The 23,844-nt window shown below is 38.7% G+C and overlaps 2 protein-coding genes across 2 annotated transcripts in view; both read left to right on the top strand.

The window, feature by feature from the left end:
* The window catches only part of CDKAL1 (CDK5 regulatory subunit associated protein 1 like 1), a 603,322-nt gene that overhangs the window by 107,313 nt on the left and 472,165 nt on the right, over window positions 1-23,844 (top strand). The gene's annotated exons all lie outside the window — the stretch shown is intronic.
* LOC103115400 (mitochondrial import inner membrane translocase subunit TIM14-like) lies at window positions 18,704-19,390 on the top strand. Its single transcript, XM_060189300.1, has one exon. It carries the CDS (start codon window positions 19,024-19,026, stop codon window positions 19,279-19,281), a length of 258 nt encoding a protein of 85 aa, XP_060045283.1. The 5' UTR covers window positions 18,704-19,023; the 3' UTR covers window positions 19,282-19,390.

Below are 23,844 nucleotides of genomic sequence, written 5' to 3'. Positions count from 1 at the left end.
CCTTAACAGTTAGCACTTAATATTGCTATGACAAAAACTCCTAGATTTATTGAATTTTGTGTCCCACCTGCAGTTGCCTTGGCAGGGCTAGACCAAATGATTTCATGGATTGCACATTCCCCACACCTACTTTAAATAATGTGTCGTGAGATTTATTTTGCATCGTTTTTTTTTTTTTTCTCATTCATTTTTTTTTTATTTAAGAAAGGATTAATTAACAAAACCATAGGGTAGGAGGGGTACAACCCCACACAATTCCCACCACCCAGTCTCCATATCCCACCCCCTCCCCCGATAGCTTTCCCATTCTCTATCCCTCTGGGAGCATGGACCCAGGGTCATTGTGGGTTGCAGAAGGTAGAAGGTCTGGCTTCTGTAATTGCTTCCCCGCTGAACATGGGCGTTGACTGGTCGGTCCATACTCCCAGTCTGCCTCTCTCTTTCCCTAGTAGGGTGGGTCTCTGGGGAAGCTGAGCTCCAGGACACATTGGTGGGGTCTTCAATCCAGGGAAGTCTGGCCGGCATCCTGATGACACCTGGAACCTGGTGACTGAAAAGAGAGTTAACATACAAAGCCAAACAAATTGTTGAGCAATCATGGACCCAAAGCTTGGAAAAGTGGAGAGGAAGTATTAGGGAGGTACTCACTGCAAACTCTAGTGTACTTCTGCTTTCTTACTTTGGTGCCATACTCCAAACTCAGTCAATTTCTGCTTTGCGTTTCTACTTCTTTTTTTTTTTTACATGCATAACATTCCCCAGATTCCCATTTAACAATACAACCCCCACTATTTCATTCATCATTTTTCATGGACCTGTATTCTCCCCACCCACCCACCCACCCCAGAGTCTTTTACTTCGGTGTAATACTCCAAAGTTGTGGTATATATACACAATGGAATACTACTCAGCTGTAAAAAATGGTGACTTCACCGTTTTCAGCCGATCTTGGATGGACCTTGAAAAAATCATGTTGAGTGAAATAAGTCAGAAACAGAAGGATGAATACGGGATGATCTCACTCTCAGGCCGAAGTTGAAAAACAAGATTAGAAAAGAAAACACAAGTCGAACCTGAAATGGAATTGGAGTATTTTGCATTGTTTTAAGCTTCATATTTAGACCATTCACTGTTTGTGTTCTGTAATTTGCTTCTTTTCCTTAGCCTAATGCTTTATTTATTTTTGTCATTTATTATTTTTCTTTATTAATTTACAGTGAAAGAGAGAAATTGAGAGGAGAGAGGGAGATAGAGTGGGAGAGAGAAAAAGACACGGGTAGCCTTGCTTTACTCCTTGTGAAGATTCCTTCCTACAGTTGGGGGCCGGGGGCTTGAACCCAGATTCTTGCACATGGTTATGTGTCTACTCAACCAGTTGCCCTACTGACTAGTCCTCTAGCTCCTTTATTTTCTCTTTTAATCACCAGTTTTTTTTTTTTTTTTAGTTGGGGTTTTTGCATCTCTATGCTTCCATTGCCCAAGGCAGTATCTCCTTCTCTCTCTTTCCTTCTCTCTGTGTATTTTTTTTTTTTTTTTTAGATAGATTATGGAAGACACACAGAACAAAACAGAGAAGGAGACACTGTAGAACTGTAGCACTGCTTGACCACCATGGAAGCTTTTCCTTCGATGGTGCTATCATTTGGTGTCTGGGTGCTTGAACCTAAGCCCTCTTACATGGCTAATTGTGAGTTACATTGCATGAACTATTTCCTAATCCCCTCTCCCATTGTTGTCTTGATATTTTCTAGTTGTCGGTTTTAAATTATCTTTTTTTTTTTTTTTTTAAGATACCACATTTTATCTCTTGAGTTACCAGGCAATATACCACCTCATTTCCTTTTTTTTTTAAATAGGCTTTTAAAAATATTTTAGTTAATTAATTAATTTTGGATAGAGACAGAAATTCAGAGTGAAGGGGGCGTCAGAGGGGGGAGAAAGACAGAGAGACACCTACTGCTTTACCACTCCTGAAGCTTCCCCTTTGCAGGTGGGGACTGGGAACTTGAACCAGGTCTTTGAACCTGGGTTTTGTGCACTGTAACATGCACACTCTACTGAGTGCCAATTCCTGACCCTACCACCTCTCTTTAGTAGGAGTAAAGAAGGCTAATTCTGAGAGATGTAATGTTTTTAATATATTGTAAGTGATTAAGAGTCATGAATTATGAATGTGTAACAGCTCATCTATAGATGAGCTTTTTTGCTATATGTGTGTTTTTGGGTAGTCAAATGATTGTTTTGCCACTTCACAGAATAAACAATATATCCTCTAATCTTTGTCACAGAAAATATTGGCTTTAAATATTTTTTTAAAGTCTTTACTTTATAATCTCATCTTCATAAATAAGACCTTCTTTAAATAATTTTTTAATATAGTCAAAATGCTGTTCTCACATTGAGAATACATGTCTATTCTGTAGGCTGTACTACTGAGTAGTTTATACTGACTTTCTGCTATTTGAGCTTTCTTTGTATTTGTAATATTGATGTTCAGGTTGATAAGAGTAAGAGCTTTAAGTAGTCAAAATAAAGACTGATTTCTTTTAGACTGCCTTTTGAGTTCAGAAATATTAAGTACTGTTTTATTGACTTTACTAGTTCTGAAAAATTCACTAATGAGTCTCCAGTTTTGTGATGTTTACATACTGGATCCATATTATTTTCTCTTAAGCTTTTGCCATTTGCTCTGTCCTTGTTTTATCCACTATACCAATTTGATTTAGACAAACCCTCTATAACTTGAGGGTTTCTTGAGTTAATGAAAAAGATCAAAAGTTTAAAATAATAAAAATTTGTTCATAATGAAAGTATCAAATAAGAAAAACTCCTTTGCGTAAAGCTTTATACAAATGTGGAATCTTTTCCATGCTACCTAAAGGAGGTCATTCAGAGGCTGGTGAAAATAAACACATCTTGTGTGTTCTATATAAATGACAGAAAGAATAGCCAAGTTGCTTTGATCATGGACTGTCAACCTTTGTTTGACCTTGTGCATTATTAACCCAAATGGGCACTGTGGTTTTAGCTATACTGATAGTGGAGAGACAAGAACCACTTTTGCCTGTAGAAATAAATGGGAATAATGAAGGGAGGGTTTAGATATCTGACTGGAGTTTCTTGAATGAACTGTTGGAAATTTAAAGAGAAATGAATGAGGAAAACAAGTTTGCTTGATAGTGTTTTTTTTTTTTTTTTTTTTTTTTATAATAATATTGGTCTGTTGATGACTCCTCATACAGTATTCTGTTGATTAAAACATTTCAGTTACTGGAATATTTTTAGGGTGCCAGGATCTCACAAATGTATGATTCCACTGTTTCTTGGCTGACTTTTTTTTGCTGTTTTTATTTCAGGTAGAGGGAGAGGGAGGGAAAAACACTGGAGCCTCCTTGTGTATACTCTACTGGGTTTTCCACCACCCTGCCCCCTTCCTTTCCTTTCCTTCCTCTTCATTCCTCTACTTCTTTTTCCCCTTCCCTCCTCCCTTCAATCCTGTCTTCCCCTTCCTCTCTCTCTCTGCCTCTCTCTCCCTTCCCTTCTATTCTCTCCCTTCTCCTCCCCTCCCCTCCCTTCTACCTTTGTGCATTTCTTTCCTCCTTTCCCTATCTTCCTTCCTTCCCCACCCATTCCCTGCCTGTTCCTTTTTTTTTTTTTTTTTAATCCTTCCCAACCTCTTCTTTCCTTCACATCTCCTCTCACACCTTCCAGAGAGAGGGAGACAGAAAGAGGCTAACAAGGCATTGTGCCACTGCTTGTGAGCTTAGTCTTTGCATAGTGCTCCCGCGTGGGTAACTGGGAGCTTGAACCTGGGCCTTTGTACAGGTACTATTCTTCTGGGAGTGCATTAGCAAGTCATTGTTAATGTGTTATTTTATGCTACTTATATCAGAAACCATATAATTATTAGTATCATAGCCCTTCTCTTACATCTGGACATGAAACTTCAACTTTCATAAATGAACAAAAAACATCTGCTAACATCAGGAAAACAACAAGATGACAGGGGAAAGAAGTGTTGTACCATTAATTGGATGTAAGGTCTTATAAAAAGAGTCATTTAGCTCTATGTGGATGATGTTGTCTTGCTTTTTTCCTGAAGAATAGTTATTCTTTTGAGCACTGCATGGTAAACAGTTGGCACTGAGTAATTCATCAGATTGAAAGATGACTTGATGAAAACCAAATTTCTCTAAATAAGACACTATTTATGAAGTAAGTCTTCTACTATATGTGAATTTGTATTATTCAAGTCTTAGTCTATGATTCTAATTCTGTTTCATTGATTTTTCAGTTGTTGCTAGGACTATCTGTTTTTTCCCTCTGAGTTAGTCTGGGCTTAATAGTAGTGTTAGAGAAATATGCTTTCTGGAAATGTAAGCAAAGAGCTCTTTTCTTCGTTTGTGAAACAAGGGATGAGAGTAATATGTTTCAGCAAAATTTGACCCTTTTCTTAGTACAGGTTTTACTTTGCTTGTCCCTCACTAGTGGGAAAAACATGGATATGAGTGGCTGTGCTGGGAGATTATTATGTGACACTTTGTAGTGAGAAATTTAGTGGGGGAAGGGGCGGGTGGGTTAAGCACACTTATCACTAAGCTCAAAGTCTCAGATTCAAGCCCTCACTCCCCACCTGCAGGGGTTTTACTTCCTGAGCAGTGAAGCAGGGTCTGCAGGTCTCTCTCTCTCTCTCTTTTCTCTCTCCTTTCCCAATTTCTCTTTATCCTATCTAAAAAAAAAAAACCCTGTAAGAATAAAAAAAAATAAAGGGAAAAAATGGCCAATGGGAGAGAGCTCCCCCCCCCCAAAAAAATAGTGCAAATGAAGAAAGTATATTTTAGGGTTGTAATCCCTGTTGAATTAAAAAAAAAAAGTTTGTAGCTGAAAAACAAGTAACTTAATTTGCAAGTCAACAGAAAAAGCAGTTCAGATGTAGCATGTCATTTTGAAATGCAAAGTTGAATGTTGTGGTTATCTAAAATCTTTTTGGTGAATATTATTTTGCATATTTCATGATCACTGTTACATCAACAGTTGCTTTGTTTCTGAAATTTTAAGTAACAGAGTAAGTGAAAGAGGTCAGTGTATTGGGTACTGGCAACAGCTGGCCCATAGCAGTGAATGCTTATGTAATTAAGTATATGTTTTGGCTGTTGTCCTAACAACTGTGTAGGTGGTGGCCCTTTGAAAGCATGCAGAAACTTGCTTGAGCAGGTTTATAGGAGAAATCAACATGATCTAAGCTTTCAGCAGAGTGATTTCCTATTGTTTTAGTCTGAAAAATAAAATTTACTTATTCATGATGTGTGTTTACACAACAGCAGAGGGGGAAAAAAAAAAGACTTGTGCTTTTTTGCCCCATTGTATGTTCTGAGTGTGAGAAACATAGTGTTTCTACATTTTTAGTCCATAGTGTTCTTTAGTAACTGATACTAAATGAAAGAAAAAAACATTGTCTTTAAAAGTAATAGTACTGGACACTAAAGTATTAAATAGCAACTGTTTCTTTTCCTTATTGTGAACTGTATCTAGGTTTACTGTGTCTTTTGTGTCATACTGATAAAATTATTTGATTTTAGACTATAGTAAGGTATGTTCTTATATGATGATAGGAAATAGGATGAGGGTGGTACTGAAGAATGAACCAAACCCACAGATATAATGCAACATTTTCTCTTAGCTAAAAACTTTATCTGACGATGCAAATCCTATTCAAAATACTCCTTGTTTACCTCTATTTCTTTTTTCATTTCTCCGAGGCTGAGTTCAGACTATAGGCTATGATAACAGAATTACAACTTTGTGGATATTAAAAAGAAAGACCAAGGGAGTCGGGCGGTAGCGTGGCGGTTTAAGCACACGTGTGGCAAAGTGCAAGGACTCACAGAAGCATCCCGGTTCGAGCCCCCTAGCTCCCCACCTGCAGGGGAGTCACTTCACAGGCGGTGAAGCAGGTCTGCAGGTGTCTGTCTTTCTTTTTCCCTCTCTGTCTTCCCCATCTCTCTTCATTTCTCTCTGTGCTATCCAAAACAACGATATCAATCACTACAACAATAAAACAACATGGGCAACAAAACGAAATAAATAAAAATTAAAAAAAAAAAGATTCCTTCCAGTTTTTGTAGACATAGTTGGTTCTGTGCCATATTAAAAAAAAAACCCTGTACTTCACTCATTTCTTTATAAAACTTTTTCAGTCTCATTTCAAACTTTCACAGATTCTGCCATTGTCTTTATCTGCTATTTTTTTTTTTAACACTTAGTACTATGCTTGGCAATTATAGCTGAAGAACTGAATCAACTAAGTTATGTGTTTGCTTTCTTTACATATGTATACCCTCCCAATCCCCACCATCTCCTATTTCTGGCAGATTTATTGTTTTCCTCTGCAAGATATTAGAGGTTTCATAGAACCAAAAGCTTATATTTCCTACTAGGTACATTATGTAAAAGTAAAGTTCTCTTGCATGACTTACATACCTCAAGAGAGACTCAATAAAGATGCATTTTTCTTATATAATGGAAAATTCTTGAGAAGATGCTGGCTTTGGTTTACCAATTCAAAGATAAGAGGAGTACGCCTCTGCTGTGGCAAGATTTTCCCTTTGTGTGGTATAAAATACTTTCCAAAAGGGTGGAGTACCAAAATGGAACAATGTCAACTCAGTTTGTTACTCCTTCAAAAAAGCTTTGGTTGCACTGCAGAGGAGAGAGAGAGAGAGAGAGAGAGAGAGAGAGAGGAGATCCGGAGTGGAGAGGGAACACAATTCTTTATTTGTGAAGGCACCTCAGAGTTGGGTGAGAGCGCAGTGGTTCAGGCCACGTGGAGCTAGCCAAAAAGGCCGCCTCGTGCAGCACCCTTTTCTGCGTCTTAACCACTGAGGTGAAAACCGGGCAAGAGAGAGAGGGGCAGAAGAAGTAGCGCTTTATAGGGCAAAGACCAGGAGTGACGAGCCGGGACAGGATGGGTTGGGAAGGGCATTTCAAGAATATCGTATTAACTCTCGTGGGAACTGGCACTAGCCTGAGGGGACAACATGGCGGAACAGGCGCTCTGAGGATGTCCCAACTCTCGTGGGAACTCGCACTAGCCTGAGGGGACATCTGCATAGCATCTCCTCCTTTCTTCTCACCTAATGGCCACAGTATAGGAAATTTAGAGTGGAGCAGGCTTAAATGTTTTTAAGGGATGCCATGCTCAGGTGGGAAGATGTAGGATGTTTTTGTGGGGGAGGGAAGACTTACATGGCCACCAACCTTGTGAGATTTATGTGTCCCCCCTGTGCTCAACCCCTCTGTAGAGAGAGAGAGAGTTACCTGGAGGGACTCATCTCATAGGTTAAGCTCTGCCAGGCTCCACCATCTCCTCACAATATTTCTACATCTTTATCTTTCTATCTAGTCATCACATTAAGATGGTTCAATGTCTGTAAAAGACTCCATCTGTGACCAAGGAACAGTAGTGTAGGGGTGAGCAGAAACCTTTTGGGCATAAACCTAATGCTATAACAAAACAGGAAGGGAAAGTAGGTGAGCAGTAAGAGCCAGTGTGATGCCAAGGCAAGGCTTCATGCGCAAAGGGGCATTTCCTGCCTCTGGGGGCATCCCCTGCCTCTGAGGGCAGGGCTTAGTAATGGGGGGGTTCTGTCTCTGGGGGCATCTCCTGCCTCTGGGGGCAAGGCCTAGTAATGAGGGGGCATTTCCTGCCTCAAAGGGCAGGGCCTGCAGGCTAGAGGGTGCCTGCCAAGCGAAGGGGCTGTTTGGCACTGTACAGTCCCCAAGGCAACTGGCTGCAAGACCCATGAACTAGTGTGGGTCAGTCTTTGAAAAACCGGCAGCGTGAAGGGAAGGTAGCTGCTGTAAAATTATGTAAAGTGTCCAATGGGTGTACCAGCAAGTCCAATAGAAGTCTCAGTCCAATGCAGATGACCAGGAGAAATGCCAGGGGATGAAACGCTGCACGTCTATCTCTATGGGAAAAATCAGCCACCAGAATTCCATTTTCTGTAGAAAGTGAGCTGGAACTGCCAAAACGTGACAGGCAAAGCAGAAGCAGGAAGGGCTGACAGGCAGTAAGAAAGTTCTATCCTTGGAGTCTGTGAATCAGGTTCTTCAGATCGTGTCAGGTCATATCATGGGTTTCAGGGAGTGTGCCACTGTAGTCGTGCCGTCTAGTGGGCTATGTCAGAGTGTGCAGGTGTCCAGATGGGTTTTTCCTGGGATTCCTGTGAAAGAAACACAAATAATCTGCTTCCCGTGGTTAGTTCGCAGGGCATCTGATTCAATTTTTTATAGAAAAAGAGGTTTGGTGCCATAGCCAACTGAATATTGGGGGGATGTATCTCCCCTTATTTCTTTCTTTACTTAATTGAGCCTAGGCATTTGGTGGGCCTTCTCAACAACCATTTGTCTTTGGGGGTAGTAAGGGATGTCTGTGGCATGGGTGATGTTATAAAGGGAAACATCTTTAAATTGTTGGCTGACAAAGGCAGGCCTATAGTGGCAGGACAAGATACACCAGTTAAGTGTAGAAAAATATGTGAATGTCATTAATTCACATAAGTTGTATATGGAGGAACTTCTTATAGTTTAATACCTTACCATATGAGCAGATGCTTCTTCATGTGAAGGCTTTGACATAGTTGTAGTCAATTGTGAAAAAAAAAAAACTTTTAACAAGTTAGAAGTTTACTATAGGGGGTCGGGCGGTGGCGCAATGGGTTAAGCGCATGTGGCTCAAAGCACAGGGACCGGCGTAAGGATCCCGGTTCGAGCCCCCGGCTCCCCACCTGCAGGGGAGTCACTTCACAGGCGGTGAAGCAGTTCTGCAGGTGTCTATCCTTCTCTCCCCCCTCTGTCTTCCCCTCCTCTCTCCATTTCTCTCTGTCCTATTCAACAATGAACAACATCAGCAATGGCAATAATAATAACCACAACGATGCTACAACAACAAGCTCAACAAAAGGGGGAAAAATGGCCTCCAGGAGCGGTGGATTCATGGTGCAGGCACTGAGCCCAGCAATAACCCTAGAGGAAAAAAAGAAAAAAAAAAGTTTACTATAATTGATAATTCAATGATTATAGTTGGTTTAAGTATCTTTATAATTTTGTTTAAATGTCATCTAATGTGACCTCCTATAGCAGTCTCTACAGCAGGATCTTCAGACCAATTTTAGTTAAAATATATGTATTTATATATATATATATATATTTTAACTATTTTTACTTTGGACTATAAACAGACTCAGGTTGCTTAGAGAGTTAACGCATGTTAGTGACAATGGTTTTAAGATTTACAGTGTCAGATCTGTTGTGGATTAATTTTCTCAAGATAGCTTACAGGGCACTTTTGGGGGCCCTCTAAAAAAAGCGTCCTGTATAGAGAATATGTATTTTAGTTTTGGGGATGTATTATCACGTTAAATATTTAGACTTTTACCTTAAATAGTTAGTTACTTTTAGCAAATTAATTTTACCTTGCCTGGTAATTATGTAGCTTCATGGTTACACTTTTAACCATTAATGTTTACCAAACTTGAAACATACCCATAAACATTTAATTATAACACACAGGAGAAGAAAAGCTTTTGTTATGAAAACATATCATTTTAAAAACAAATTTAGATTTTTCTTTACTCACACAGTTTAAGACTAAGCACTTTACATTTATACCAAGACTTATATATAAAAAATCAAAAGAGGAAAAAAAAATTTTTTTTGGAATGTTTCTGGGAGTCTCCAGAAACCTTGGCTGTATCCAGCATTTTTGTATAAAGTCAATTAAGTTTCAGAGTACTCTGAGAAAAATGGGTCATACAAAAATTTTTTGTCATCTAACACACTCACTCACAAAACACAACTGGCCAGTCATAGCATAAGATAATTAGAGAAGGGGTAGGAGAGAGGGCTCTGTGAGCCAGATTTTTCAGATTCTGCCATGTCGTGTTATGGGTCCTGGGGTCCTTATGCATCCTGCATCTAGTTCTCTTGCAGTATTTCTTGTTCCTCATGGATAGCAGCTCCATTGTGCGGGTATTGGCAGACATGGCAGGCAGGAACCCAGACAGGTTTGGAGTAATTCTGTGGAAAAACACATGTGAAACCCCTCCCCATGGTCAATAGGGGGTCAGGCCCTTTCCAAATTTTATTGAGTGGGTCTCTCCATTTGACCTTAATAGCTGGGAGGGTGGATGGTGTTTGCCAATGAAGAATAATAGGAGTTAGGTCCGAGTTTTTGTAAATATTAAAGAGATTTAATGTAGTTAAGGCTGTTGCTAGCTGGATATTGGGGGGGGTGTACATTCCCCCTTTATCTTTATTTAATTGAGCCTTAAGGGTTTGATGGGCCCTCTCGACAATGCCTTGTCCCTGTGGATTATAGGGAATGCCTGTGGTATGAGTAATGTTCCAGAGGGAACAAAAATCTTTAAATTGTTTGCTGGTAAATGTAGACCTTGTCAGTTTTCAGTTGAAGAGGTAAGCCCATTACAACAAAACAGGAGAGCATATGGCTTATAAGCTTTTTCAAGCTTTCTCCCGTCTGAGCTGTCGCCCACATAAATTTAGAAAAGGCATCAATAGAGACAAACACGTATTTTTGTTTGCCAAAATTGGGTATGTGGGTGACATCGATTTGCCAAAGAGCATTGGCTTTTAAGCCTCGGGGGTTAACCCCAAGAGTTTGAATAGCAGGTGTTTTTATGAGGCCTGCACAGGAAGAACATGTAGCAAGAATATGTTTCAACTCTGCTAAAGGAACATCAGGAAATCGAGCTTGAAGACCTTTAAGATTAACATGGGTTAGGGAATGAAAGTTAGCAGGATTAAAGACAGAGGCTAGGAGAATTCCTGTGGAGGCGAGGCGGTCAGCTGCAGCATGTGTCGGGCTGTGACATGGAGGAGAGAGAAGAGATCTGGAGCAGAGAGGGAACACAATTCTTTATTCGCGTGGGCACCTCAGAGTTGGGTGAGAGCGCAGCAGTTTGTGCCACATGGAGCTAGCCAAAAGGGCCGTCTCCTGCTACGCATCGCACCCTTCCATTCACCGATGTGAAAAATGGGCAAGAGAGCGGGGGGGGGGGGGGGGAAGAAGGGGCTTTTATGGGAATAACTCTCGTGGGAATGGGAATGGGGTGGAGTAACCAAAGCACTCCAAATATCACGGGGAATTGACAATGCCCTGAGGGCACAACATGGCAGAACAGGTGCTCTGAGAATGTCCCAACTCTCGCGGGAACTAGCAATAGCCTGAGGGGACAACATGGCAGATGTGACTGCATCTACACAATTTCCCAGCAGTTGTCTGTCCAGGGAAGTCTGGTTGGCATCATGGTAGCATTTGTAACCTGGTGGCTGAAAAGACGTAACATATAAAGCCAAATAAATTATTGACTAATGATGAATCTAAAGGCTGGAATAGTGCAGATGAAGAGTTTTGGCGGGGGCCCTCTGTTTTGTAGATAGCTAGTAGGCATATTTTAGTTATAATCTAAAGGACCTGTGGCTATACTTCATATTACTTCTTTTGAAGTCATCCCATATGTCTCTGTTGTTGTTTTCAGTATTTCTTAATCTCTTTTTTAGTTCTTTTACTTCTTAGTTTTCTCTAATTTACTCTCAATCTTGTTATTTTTGTTTTCTGCCTCAGTTAATTTGTTCTCACTCCCACCAGCTGTTTTCTAGGTCAACTATTTTGTTACCCTGTTCAGATACTGTATTAACTAGTTCAGCTATTTGTGTGCTCTTAGCTCAGCTGTTTTAGCTTTCATCTCTCTAACTGTCTTGAGATAGTGTTTTCTTTCGGAGTCTCATTTGTTGTTTCTCCATTTCTGATGACATTGCCTTTAAAAGTTTTACCTTACTCCTGTAATTATTGTAGCAACTAGTGCTTGGATGTTGTCCTCATTCTTATTTGCTTCTACCTTTTTTTTTTTTTTTTTTTCTGGACTTTTGTCCTGGATCATATTTCCAGTGTTTGTTCTCAGTTTGACCATTATATTTGATGCATTATGAAATTTACACAAATTTCCTGGGTGTGAGCTGGTTTCTGTTCGGTTGGTTTCTGGGTCCTTATAAGCTGGTAGTCTTTGGCCTTTTCCAAGTAAATTTAAAGGTATTCATAAAAAACCATGAGAATAGGAAAGATAGATATTCCTCAGGGTGCTGTCCCTCAGAGAATATGTATGTGTGTGTGTGTGTGTGTATTTTATGTCAAACAGGTTTTCTTTTTTTAAAATTGTGATAGACTCACTACTAGTGTTGTGGGGAAATATTTACTCTGATCCTTGTGGCTGGGGTTTGATTCACTACAATCCTTTAGGAAAGTCATTTCTGATAGGTATAAAAATTAATCCTGTGTGTGCTTCTTTATTCAGTAGCTGTGTTTTATGATCTTCTAATATATACATTTGTAAGTTTTTAATAGTATAGTGTTGGGATAAATCATACTCTACCATCCTTTCCTTTTTGCCTTCCATCTTATTTCCTTTTACTCTTGCTCCAATTTTGTATATCTGGGAATAATCTATTCTGTTGTAGTCAATTATATTTTCATAGAGGCAAGTTTATATTTAGTGGAACAAATTCACTACTGACATTATTTTCTTACTTATATCCTCCAGATTTGGCCAGTGAAAGCTCCCTTAAGTTGACTCCTTACTTTTTGGGACCATAAGATAGTTTAGACTTCCCCTTCTCCTTGCTGCTGTTGCTGTTGCTGTTGCTGTTGCTGCTGCTCCTCCTTCTCCTTCTCCTTCTCCTTCTCCTTCTCCTTCTCCTTCTCCTTCTCCTTCTCCTTCTCCTTCTCCTTCTCCTTCTCCTTCTCCTTCTCCTTCTCCTTCTCCTTCTCCTTCTCCTTCTCCTTCTCCTCCTCCTCCTCTCCCTGCCCCTTCCCCTCCCCCTGCCCCTCCCTTCCTCTTCCCCCTCCCCCTCCTCCTCCTCCTCTTCCTCCTTCTTCTTCCTTTTCTTCTTTGTTCCTGAATTGAATCATTGAATCATTTCTAGCAATATAAGGAACTTTAGTTCTTTTCATTGGTGAATTGTGTGAATAAATTTAACCTGACTACCAAGTATGCTACTTGCTTCAGGGATGTGATTCCTTATAGTTGAAAGAATATATAGGAGCTTTTATATATCTTTGTTTAATATATATATATATATATATATACACACACACACACACCTATATATATATTTTTTTCAAACACGTGAGGTGATACTATTCTTATTTTACTGCACAGTATTAATTTCTAGTTTCACCCCTAAAATATAACAATGACAAACAGTTTTCTATAATGTATTTGTTTTTTCAGTCCTGTTATATATATATAGTTTCATAATTACTATTCCATCTTCCTGAAAGAAGAAATTATATTGATTAGAATATGTTTCCCTCAATTACTGTTTGTTTTAAATCTTACTGTATTGTAGTCAAAATGCTGCTTGTCAGAGCCCCTTTGGCTCTTTCTTTGCCATTTCATTCAGTGTGGTATGTTATTAATTTGTATTATCAGTTATGTTAATTTGTTACTACTATATTCCATTTTGGATCATGACCATTAAAATCTGATTTTAATTTCATAATTTTTGGTCATGTTAAGCATTAACATAGTTCTCAATATCAAACCTATGCTAGTTTACTCAGAGAAGTGTAAACCCACTTATCCTTTTATCTTCCCTTTTTTTGTTCTAGTCTTTCCATGTAGATCTCACTTGTTTCTCATTAACTTTTAGCTTATTTATACAAACTAGTACAAGTCAAGTGATGATTTTTCAATTTCCATGATATATTATTGGAATTTTACTGTGGTGAAGAATAGTTTCTTTCCCCCATTTAGTTGTTTCTAGCAATTCAGATGTATAGTTAATTTGTTTTGTGACCTACAAACCCACAGCATAAAATACAGAATTCTGCATATAGAATCCATGTATTATAGTATTGAATCATTCCATTTTTTTTTTACTTCATAACATATTATGACATCTATATTTTCACTTTTTTGTAATCTGGAAATTCATATTCGTTTGTAGTGATCATCTGTATTCTTTCTTATAGCTAGTGGCTACATTACATTTTATTCAAATACTTTCCTATGAGTGGGTATACAGATTGTTTCTAGTATTTTGAAAGTATAAAAAATGCTTTAATAACTTAACTCTTGCACCTATATTTTTATATTGTCATCACACTCCTAGAAGCTTAATTTCTGTTAGGAGTATGAGTTAAAATGAGTTCCATTGTTACGTATGATAAGTACTATCCTGTAAACTAGACTGTGTATGGGGGCCTATTTTTAACTAGTTCAGCAAATACAATTTCTCATCTGTTCTGTGTTACACACTGTATTACACACTAGGGACATGGACCCTGTCCTCAGCTATAAACTTGTCCTTTTTTTTAGAGCAGAGCTTTAAATCTATTCACTTTGTATTGAATGACTTTATGGGGATTCAGGTGTAATTTAATTGTTTGTTTCTGAAAGGCAAATAAATGTTGATTTTTAAACTTGTTAGATTATCTTTTGTGTTCTGTTGATTATAAAGAAAGGTTTTTCTTTTTTTTTTTTTTTTTTAAATCATAGACCAGTTGTTGGTGGTTTAAAGAAAATACATTGTATTTAAAGTTAGTTTTCTTGTAAACAACTTCCAGATTAAGGAACCCAGGATGAAATTCCTTATGGCAAGGCACTGTCAGCAATGTTTGATTCCTCATGTTCCTTACTCAAACCACTACTAGACTATTCTAGGCCTAGTCTTTTTATTTTTATTTTTTAAGGTGGTTGAAACTAGGACAAGTTGTCTCTTGTGTAGAATTGTTCTTTCTTATAGAAAGACTTAACTTAGAGTAAATGTTGTCTCTCTGTCTACATCTGTGATTCTCTTTATTGTGATTGAAAGAAAATCTTTGTTTCCCCACGTGTAGCTTTATATAGAAACCTGGCACAATAGGGCATTTTTGGATCAAATCATGGGTCTTAAAAAACATTGAAAAATATAACTTAACAATAATGGTTTTGTTTAGCAAGGCAGAGTGGTTTATAACAAGGACTGAATTCAAACCTGTGTTTCTTGTTTGCTGGCCTGCCATAGAGGCATCTTAGTTCATCATCACAGTTTTCTGACATCAGAATGTGATTTGAAGAAGAGAAAACAATTTTTGATAACAAAGAAACTGAAGTAATTATTGCCTGAAATGAACAGTCGGTATTTTGTGAGAATTTGAAAAAAAAAGAAAAACAGGTTAGGGAGGGTAAATGGTTTCAGTTTTGACACACCAATCAAGGATATTTAGTTTAACCGTTTCCTGTTGGCTAGCTTTACCTCAGTTGTTTCAGTAACATCTTGAATGATTTTATAGCTCTCATAAGAGCTGGCCTCTTAATGTAGGTTACTCTTATCTATAAAGAACATTATGAAAATGTATAATATTTCCCAAAGGTGACTTGCAGTCTAAAATGCTTCTAAGCATTAACAGTTATGTGCATTTCATTTTTTTTGGAAATGCCCTTCTTTCTTCTTGTTATTCATATCTGTGTATCATTGCACCAACGACTACCTCAACCAGGACTGGCAAGGCTTAGACCAGTATTATTCTCAATCTGTATTCTGTTTTTTTTCTTTCTTACTATACTTTGCTAATTTACTGTATTACTGTTTATTATGTTAAAAGCAAAGATACAAAAAGAACTGAAGTAGAGTCTTTTATCTAATAAGAAAGACAGTGTGCTAACTATCAATTTATTTTTTCCTCAGTTCTAAATCCAGCCTTCTGTGTTGAGATTGATACTGGGCTCAGTAAGAGCTCTCCATTGTTTAGTTAGCTTGGTCAGTAGAGGGTGCTGGAGGGAAATTGCAAGGTGGCATAGCAGTAAGAAAGCACTTTTCCTGTCTTCCATTTTCATTCAGAATGGGTTTCCAGTGTGGGCATGGAAAACTTGGAAAACATACATACACACACACACAGACACACACACAGACACACACAGACACACACAGACACACACAGACACACACACACACACACACACACACACACACACACACACACAGATCATCTTTCATTTCTTTTGTGACTAGAGAAGTTCTATCTTACGTTATCTAGATCTAATACTACTTCCTTCTTGAAATCTTCCAGTCTAATTATATATCCTAATTTGTGCCTCTTTAAAAATCCTGTACAGTATATTTACAGTAGTGATATTATCCTTGTAATGTATTATGATTTCTGATTGAACTGTATTACTCTCCTTAAAAATGGTGAGTTCATTCTATTTTAGTGAATCTAATACCTGACGGGACCTTTCCAATGTTTACTAAATTGGTTTAAAGATCTAATTCCTTTTTTTTTTTTTTTTTTTGGCCTCTAGGGTTATCACTGGGGCTTGTGCGTACCCATTTATTGGGGAAACTGACGATCCTTCCTAGCCGACTGAATCCACATGGATCCCAGTCACTTTCAAAGCCAGCAACAAGCAGACATCAGGCTCAACCTGACGCTGTTGACTGGCTACGGAAGAAGGGCAAACGCTAGAAGAAGAAGACTGGGGCTCAGTGCCTGCACTAGAAATCCACTGCACCTGTGGCCATTTATTCAGTTTTTTTTGGGGTGTGGGTGGGGATAGAACAGAGAGCAATTGAGAGGGGAGAGACAAAGACACCTGCAGACCTGTTTCACCATTTGTGAAGGAGCCGCCCCCCCCCCCCCCGCCCCCCACAACTGGGAAGCTGGGGAGCTGGGGAGCTGGTGACTCAAACTGGGATCCTTGCACTTTGTACTATGTATGCCTCGCCTGGTGTACCACCTCTTGGCCCCCCTCTAATTCCATTCTTTACACTTTTCTTATACTAGTAGGGAAAAAAAATCCTGAGAATAAAGTAATAGCTATCTTTTATTGAGGCATTTCAGTGAGCTTTATCTTAATTAATCTTATTTGAATCTGAGGAAACAAGTGTGTTAGGAGGTTAAGTAATTTACCCCCAATTTTCTTTTATATTCCCAGTTTGAACCAGGAAGTGATGTGTGTGTGTGTGTGTGTGTGTGTGTGTGTGTGTGTGTGTGTAGGTGTTAATTTTAAATTAATTAATTCCCTTTTGTTGCCCTTGTTTTATTGTTGTAGTTATTGTTGTTGCCTTTGTTGGATAGGACAAAGAGAAATGGAGAGAGGAGGGGAAGACAGAGGGGGAGAGAAAGATAGACACCTGCAGACCTGCTTCACCACATGTGCAGTAACTCCCCTGCAGGTGGGGAGCTGGGGCTCGAACCGGGATCCTTACATCGGTCCCTGCGCTTTGCACCACCTGCGCTTAACCTGCTGCGCTACAGCCCCACTCCCGGAGGTGTTAATTTTTAAACCTGGGTCTGTCTGTCCCATTTTAGAGACATTCAATACCCAGATGTGAAGAGTTAAGGGGCTGAGTGGTGGCACACCTGGTTGAGCTCACATGTTACAGTGCACAAGGGTCCGGGTTGGAACCCCTGGTACCTTTGCGAGTGGTGAAGCAATGTTGCAGGTGTTCTCTGTCTCTCTCTCCCTCTCTATCACCTCCTTCCCTCTTGATTTCTGGCTGTCTCTATCCACTAAATAAAAAAAGATAATTAAAATAAAAGTGTTAAGCAAGTTTTTTACATATCTCTGATGTTTATGTACACTACAATTAGCATAACTGTTATAGTATCACAGTCATCTAGTATTTTGTTTGGAATTTTATTGATTTTGAGGTTTAAAAAATTTTAGCTTACGGATAATAACTTGTCCTCTTTAAAGCTGGAATTGGTAAAATTGTTCTCTCATCTTTCATCTCTCTTTTAGGATAGGGAAACCACTGGGCGTGAAGTGGGGTAGGGTAAAGCCATAATGTCCATTTTATAACTGCTATATAATTCCACCTGGGAGTGAGTTGTTTTCTTTGTCACTGATTGATTGATATTTGGTAAAGGCTTATATTGTGATATTGATTTTAAAGCCAGCGATGCTTTGTTTCAGCCATTTATGATTTAATGATAAAGATTTCTGTTTTTTGTTGTATGAAGTTTTATCTTTTTTGAGGTTTATGTTTCATAAAGGTGATCTCAGTCTTAAAGTATAGGTGATTTTCAGAAGTTTCTTTATATTTTTCCCCATAATATCTCTCTGTGTGTATGAGAGTGAGAGTGAGAGTGAGAGAGAGAGAGAGAGAGAGAGAGAGAGAGAAGTGGACACAGGCATAGCTCTGCTCTTTCGCTTATGGTATTTGTTTTTGTGTGTGCTCAGTCAAACCTAGGGTCTCAAGCTTGCAAAGTCATAATGCTTTATGGCTAAGCCACTTTCTCCTAGTTATTAAAAGTGGCTTGCAAATTGTAGAGTGTTTGAAAATGCTATTTAAAAATCACCCTTATCTCTTAATGAAGTGGCTACCATGATTTGTATGTTGGCACATTACTATCTAACATTTTTCTGCATTGGTTTCTCTTTTACATAGATGTAGTTGTTTTGTATTTATATTGTGATGTGTGTGTGTAAGTGTAATGGGATCATTACTTGGATATAATATTGTATTACTATATTTCATTTTGTGAATAAATTATAAATTCTTTGTGCATTGAGAACTAAGATTTCAACTTAGTTGGCCATTCATTAAAACAAGTGTATTATGACTGACTCTCAAATCTGAAAGATGTTCAAATATTTTAATGTGAGCTTTTACATACTGAGAATTATCTGTATGAAAGCTTTAAAGTCAGTACTGCTTGGCCATGCTTATCAAAATAAGAATGACTTTAACATTCTGGTCTCAAGAAGGTTTAGCTGATCAAATGCTGATTTCATTGAATTGTCAGTACTTTTAAGTAACGACCATTGTCTTTCAACACTATAAAAGAAAAAAAAAAAAAAAGGAGGGTTGGTGGCCTTGTTGCTTCCCTGTGAGATGTGGGGCTGTTCTTGGAGGAGGCTGGGCAGCTGAGCCAGCACCAAGGCCAGCACAGTGGTAGCAGTTGGACTGACCATTGCAACTGCAGGATTTGCAGGCCACTGTGTTTTACAAGCCATGAAGCATGTGGAGCCTCAAGTAAAACAAGTTTTTCAAAGTCTACTGAAATCTGTCTTCAGTGGTAATTATTACAGAGCTGGGTTTGAACCCAAAACGACCGAATGGGAAGCAGTACTAATACTAGGTGTAAGGGAAAATAAGATTATGCTTTTAAATCATCCAGATAAAGGAGGATCTCTTTATATAGCAGCCAAAATCAGTGAAGCTAAAGATTTACTAGAAGGTCAAGCTAAAAAAAATGAAGTACATGTGTGATGAAATTTAAATTCTTATTAGTTTATGCATATGTACCTTTTAAAAATAATAAAATGCCTCAATACTAAAAAAAAAAAAGAAATTGAAGCTGAGATGATTCTATGCTAATCTTTTTAAATATTAATTTATTATTGGGTAGAGACTGAAATTGAGAGGGAAGGGGGAAGTAGAGGGAGAGAGAGAGAGAAGACACCTGTAGCAGTATTTCACCACTTGTAAAGCTTTCCCCCTGTAAGCGGGCCCTGGGGACTTGAACTTGTGTCCTTGCACATGGTAACATGTGCTCTCAATTGCATGCATCACCACCTGGCACCTTTATGCTAATCTTCTTTGTAAATAACATATTAACAGTAAATACTATATTACTAGAGTTTAAGTAGGAATTATTATAGTTTAGAAGATGGCATAATGCATAGATGGCCCAACTTGCAAGCGTGAGGTTCTAAGTTTGCACTTTGCGCCATGTGCCCTTAACCTGCTCCGCTACTGCCCAACTCCCTGAGGTTCTAAGTTTTACCCCTGGCATCACGTATACTAGAATAATGCTATGGTCTCTGTCTTTTTCTTGTTAATAAATATTTTAAGAAGTAGGGGAAGCAATTAAAGAAGCCACAAGTGGTGAAGCAATGCTGCAGGTGTTTCTTAACCTCTCCTTCCCTCTCTTTTTCCTCCATTCCCTCTTGATTTCTCTATCTCTTACCAATAAATAAATAAATGCAACAATAAAAAAACAACAAAATTGGGAGTATGGATTGACCCGCCAACGCCCATGTTCAGTGCAGAAGCAATTACAGAAGCCAGACCTTCCACCTTCTGCATCCCATAATGACCCTGGGTCCATACTCCCAGAGGGATAAAGAATAGGGAAGCTATCAGGGGAGGGGATGGGATACGGAGTTTTGGTGGTGGGAATTGTAACCCTCTTATCCTATGGTCTTGTCAGTGTTTCCATTTTATAAATAAAAATAAAAAAATACGTAGGGAATTTTCAAAGTGATAATCATTATTATGACTTTAAAATTTTTTAGGGAACTATGGGTAAGTAAAATGTTTCATGACATCACCTCTGACTATCTAAGAGATTTTGTGGTTCATATTTGTAAGGTGCCATTCATTGCTCTGCATCTGGTCTTTACCACTCATCAGTTTTTCTTCCTGAATGTTTGGACTAGTTCCTACAGAATTTATGAGTTCACAGTGGTGCCTTCTGGGCTAGGGCATCTCTGGACCAGCTTTCCCTGAGCAGCACTGCTGTTGAGAGCAGGTGTGAGTGCAGATTGCAGGGTGGGCCTGGCCTGCCTTCTGCTTGGTGCTGGAAAAGGTGATTGATAATACAGCTTATTTCACATAATGGCTTGAGATAAGGGGAGCAAGAGTACCAGGCTAAGTGAAAGCTGTAGCTGGCAGAACAAAACACACTCTTAATTTAATTTGTAGTTGTACTAAACTTCCTTATTTGTGCTTCCTTCCTCCCCCCTCCTACAATCCCACCCCTAGATCCCACCAGAGCAGTGCTGAACTCCTCAGAGTCTGATGGTATTGGCGATTAAACTTCACACCTTTGGTGCCCCAGGCATGAAAGCCATTTTGGATAACCACTGTGCTCTCTCCCCAGTCCCTTATTTGTGCTCTTAACCAGTGACTTCTCTATTTGTGGTTGTCCTCTGCCTCATTTCTTTCCCTGTATCTTCTGAGGAAAGCAGTGAATAATAGAAACATTCGAAAATAATCTCTTCTGAGTTTGGAGAAAGTACTAAGTTATTAATGCTTACATAATTCAGAGAAGACACTATGGACCTGCCTAAGGAAATGTATTATGTAGCTTGGTTGAATTTATTATTTTCTTGTCTCCAGAGTGGGGTGGGCATAGCATACTCCCAGGTTAGTTAAAATATTTCTAATGCAGTTGGGTGGGAAGGGTGGGCATACTCCCAGGTTAAAGTATTTCTAGTGCAGTTGAGTGGGAAGAAATACTAAAAACTATTTTTCTTTCACTTCATGTTTAAAAGTCTTTCATTTCTGTTATCTTTTCTGATGTTAAGATTTTTTTTGATGTAAAGAATTTGTATAGTAGTTTGCATACATTATTTCTACACACACACACACATTTTGAACATTGTGTGGAGTTTTAAACTTCGTGTTCTATGAAATTGTTTTTATAAGTATGACAGATTTTGCTTATTCATGGGGGTTGAGACATTTTACACAATATTTTTGTCCCTCCCCCCCAGTGTATCAGACTTAATAGAATGCACCAGAAAGACCTAGAGCTTGCACTGTGATGGATGGGATCTCAATTGCTTTGAGAGGATTGGCCTTTCATTATTTAGTTAGATCTCTCACATTTTTTGCTTCCCTCCTGCCCTTCCTCCCCTCCTGTGCATGTAACTATTGCTTTTTCTTTTTAGTCAGAAATACCATTATTAGTTAACATATTAACTATTTCTGTTTATTTTCTTACTTGAAATAGGAAACATTTGTTATTCATTTCCACTCTACTTCACTCTTGAGATTTCTAGAATTGTTAGCTGTTGGAACATTTTGTGTTTTTTCTTCTTTTCTATATTTTACTTATTTATTTATTTATTTGCTGGGGGGAATTGAGAGGGAAGAGGAAGATAAGGACACAGACACCTGCAGACATGCTCCACCATTTGTGAATCTTTCCTCCTTGTGTTTTTTTTTTCAAGAGGAAGAATAACTATAATTTTGTGCTTTACCAGAAATATGGAGTGAGGAATAGTACAAATGACTGAATTATTCTAGAGTGACATGTTTCTTCTAGGGATAGATTTCATATATTAAATCATTTTTAGTTAATGTACTTAATATTGATATCCATCTACAGCTACATATAGTAGCCTTAGTTTTTGCTTCTGATTTATTGAAGATCAAGACCACAAAAGTATTTCTAAAATTGTGCCCTTTCTTTATGTAGATATTAAAAAATAAAAATAATGTCGTAATGTTAATAATAATAAAAGTAATGTAAAGTAATGAAGTAATGTTGCATTGTGGTGTTTCATAAGTTTTAGGTAGCTTATCAAATCAACATTTGTATATACTACATCAAGTCCATCACTAACGATTCAGTTCTAAAGTGAGCCAGAATGAGAAGAATGAGTGTGGAATGATGTCACTCCTAGGCAGAACTTAAGAAACAAGAACAGAAAGGGTAAGCACAAAGCAAAACTTTATTTTTTATTATTATTTTTAAAAAATTTTTTATTTAAGAAAGGATTAATGAACAAAAACATAAGGTAGGAGGGGTACAACTCCACACAATTACCACCACCCAATCTCCATAACCCACCCCCTCCCATGATAGCTTTCCCATTCTCTAGCCCTCTGGGAACATGGACCCAGGGTCGTTGAGGGTTGCAGAAGGTAGAAGGTCTGACTTCTGTAATTGCTTCCCCGCTGAACATGGGCATTGACTGGTTGGTCCATACTCCCAGTCTGTCTCTCTCTTTCCCTAGTAAGGTGTGTCTCTGGGGAATCGGAGCTCCAGGACACATTGGTGGGGTCTTCAATCCAGGGAAGCCTGGCCAGCATCCTGGTAGCATCTGGAACCTGGTGATTGAAAAGAGAGTTAACATACGAAGCCAAACAATTTGTTGAGCAATCATGGATCCCAAGCTTGGAATAGTGGAGAGGAAGTGTTAGGGAGGTACTCACTGCAAACTCTAGTGTACTTCTGCTTTCAGGTATATATTTTGCAGTAGTTTATGGATACGTGTGCACATAAGCTCTCTCTCACAGAAACTGGTGTATATCTAGGTTATTGGACTTTGTTAGAAAGTGAACTACCTGAGATGAAATTAGAGTGTACTATAAAAGGAAAGGTCTCACCCGAGTAATGAAGCTGAAGGGTTGTCATTCCACACGTGAAGTCTCTGGACACAGTCTGAGGTGAAGCATGTTGAGGTGGCAATAGTTGCGTTGGTTAGGTTGTGATCGGCGGATGCAATATTATTTGGTTTGGATTGGGAGATGCATACGGGAAAGTGGGCCCTATCCAAGGGTTCCAGGACTGGGGGAAGTAGGGGCTCTATAGTGGAGATGTGAGGTTCCTGCTGTCTTAGGGTTCAAAAAGACAATGGATAGTTAATGTTATAATCACATTATTTGTTAATTGGATTAACTTTGAAAAGTCCTTTTGTTATGGTTTGCAGTACAGTATCCAGTATCTTGTATATAGCTGTGCTATTGGATGCTTCTAATCTACTTGGTCTAGGCTTTTGAGAGAGTCCGCATATCAAATACACAGCCTATATATTAAAGGGATTTAGTTTGTGTTTTGAGAAACTTTGAGACATACAATTGATTTTCCCCCTCTCATATTAATTAACTACTGATTTATATGTCTACATTTTGCTAGGAGTGTACATAAACACCATTCCCACCACCAAAGGACTGTGACCCATCCCTCCCGCCCACTCCCACCCACCAGTGGCCCATGAAGCTGCATGTCTACCCCTCACCACAGGGTTTTTTCTTTGGTGCCCTACTTACAATTTGATCAGGTCCTGCTTTTAGTTTCCCTTTCAGATCTTCTTAATC

This window comes from Erinaceus europaeus, chromosome 4, assembly GCF_950295315.1.
Source record: "Erinaceus europaeus chromosome 4, mEriEur2.1, whole genome shotgun sequence".
Lineage (NCBI taxonomy): Eukaryota > Metazoa > Chordata > Mammalia > Eulipotyphla > Erinaceidae > Erinaceus > Erinaceus europaeus.
This window is presented reverse-complemented; position numbering and strand designations above follow the sequence as displayed.

What these genes read in the sequence shown, in the direction of transcription:
- LOC103115400 (XM_060189300.1), top strand. Translation starts at nt 19,024, where the DNA reads ATGAAGCATGTGGAGCCTCAAGTAAAACAAGTTTTTCAAAGTCTACTG.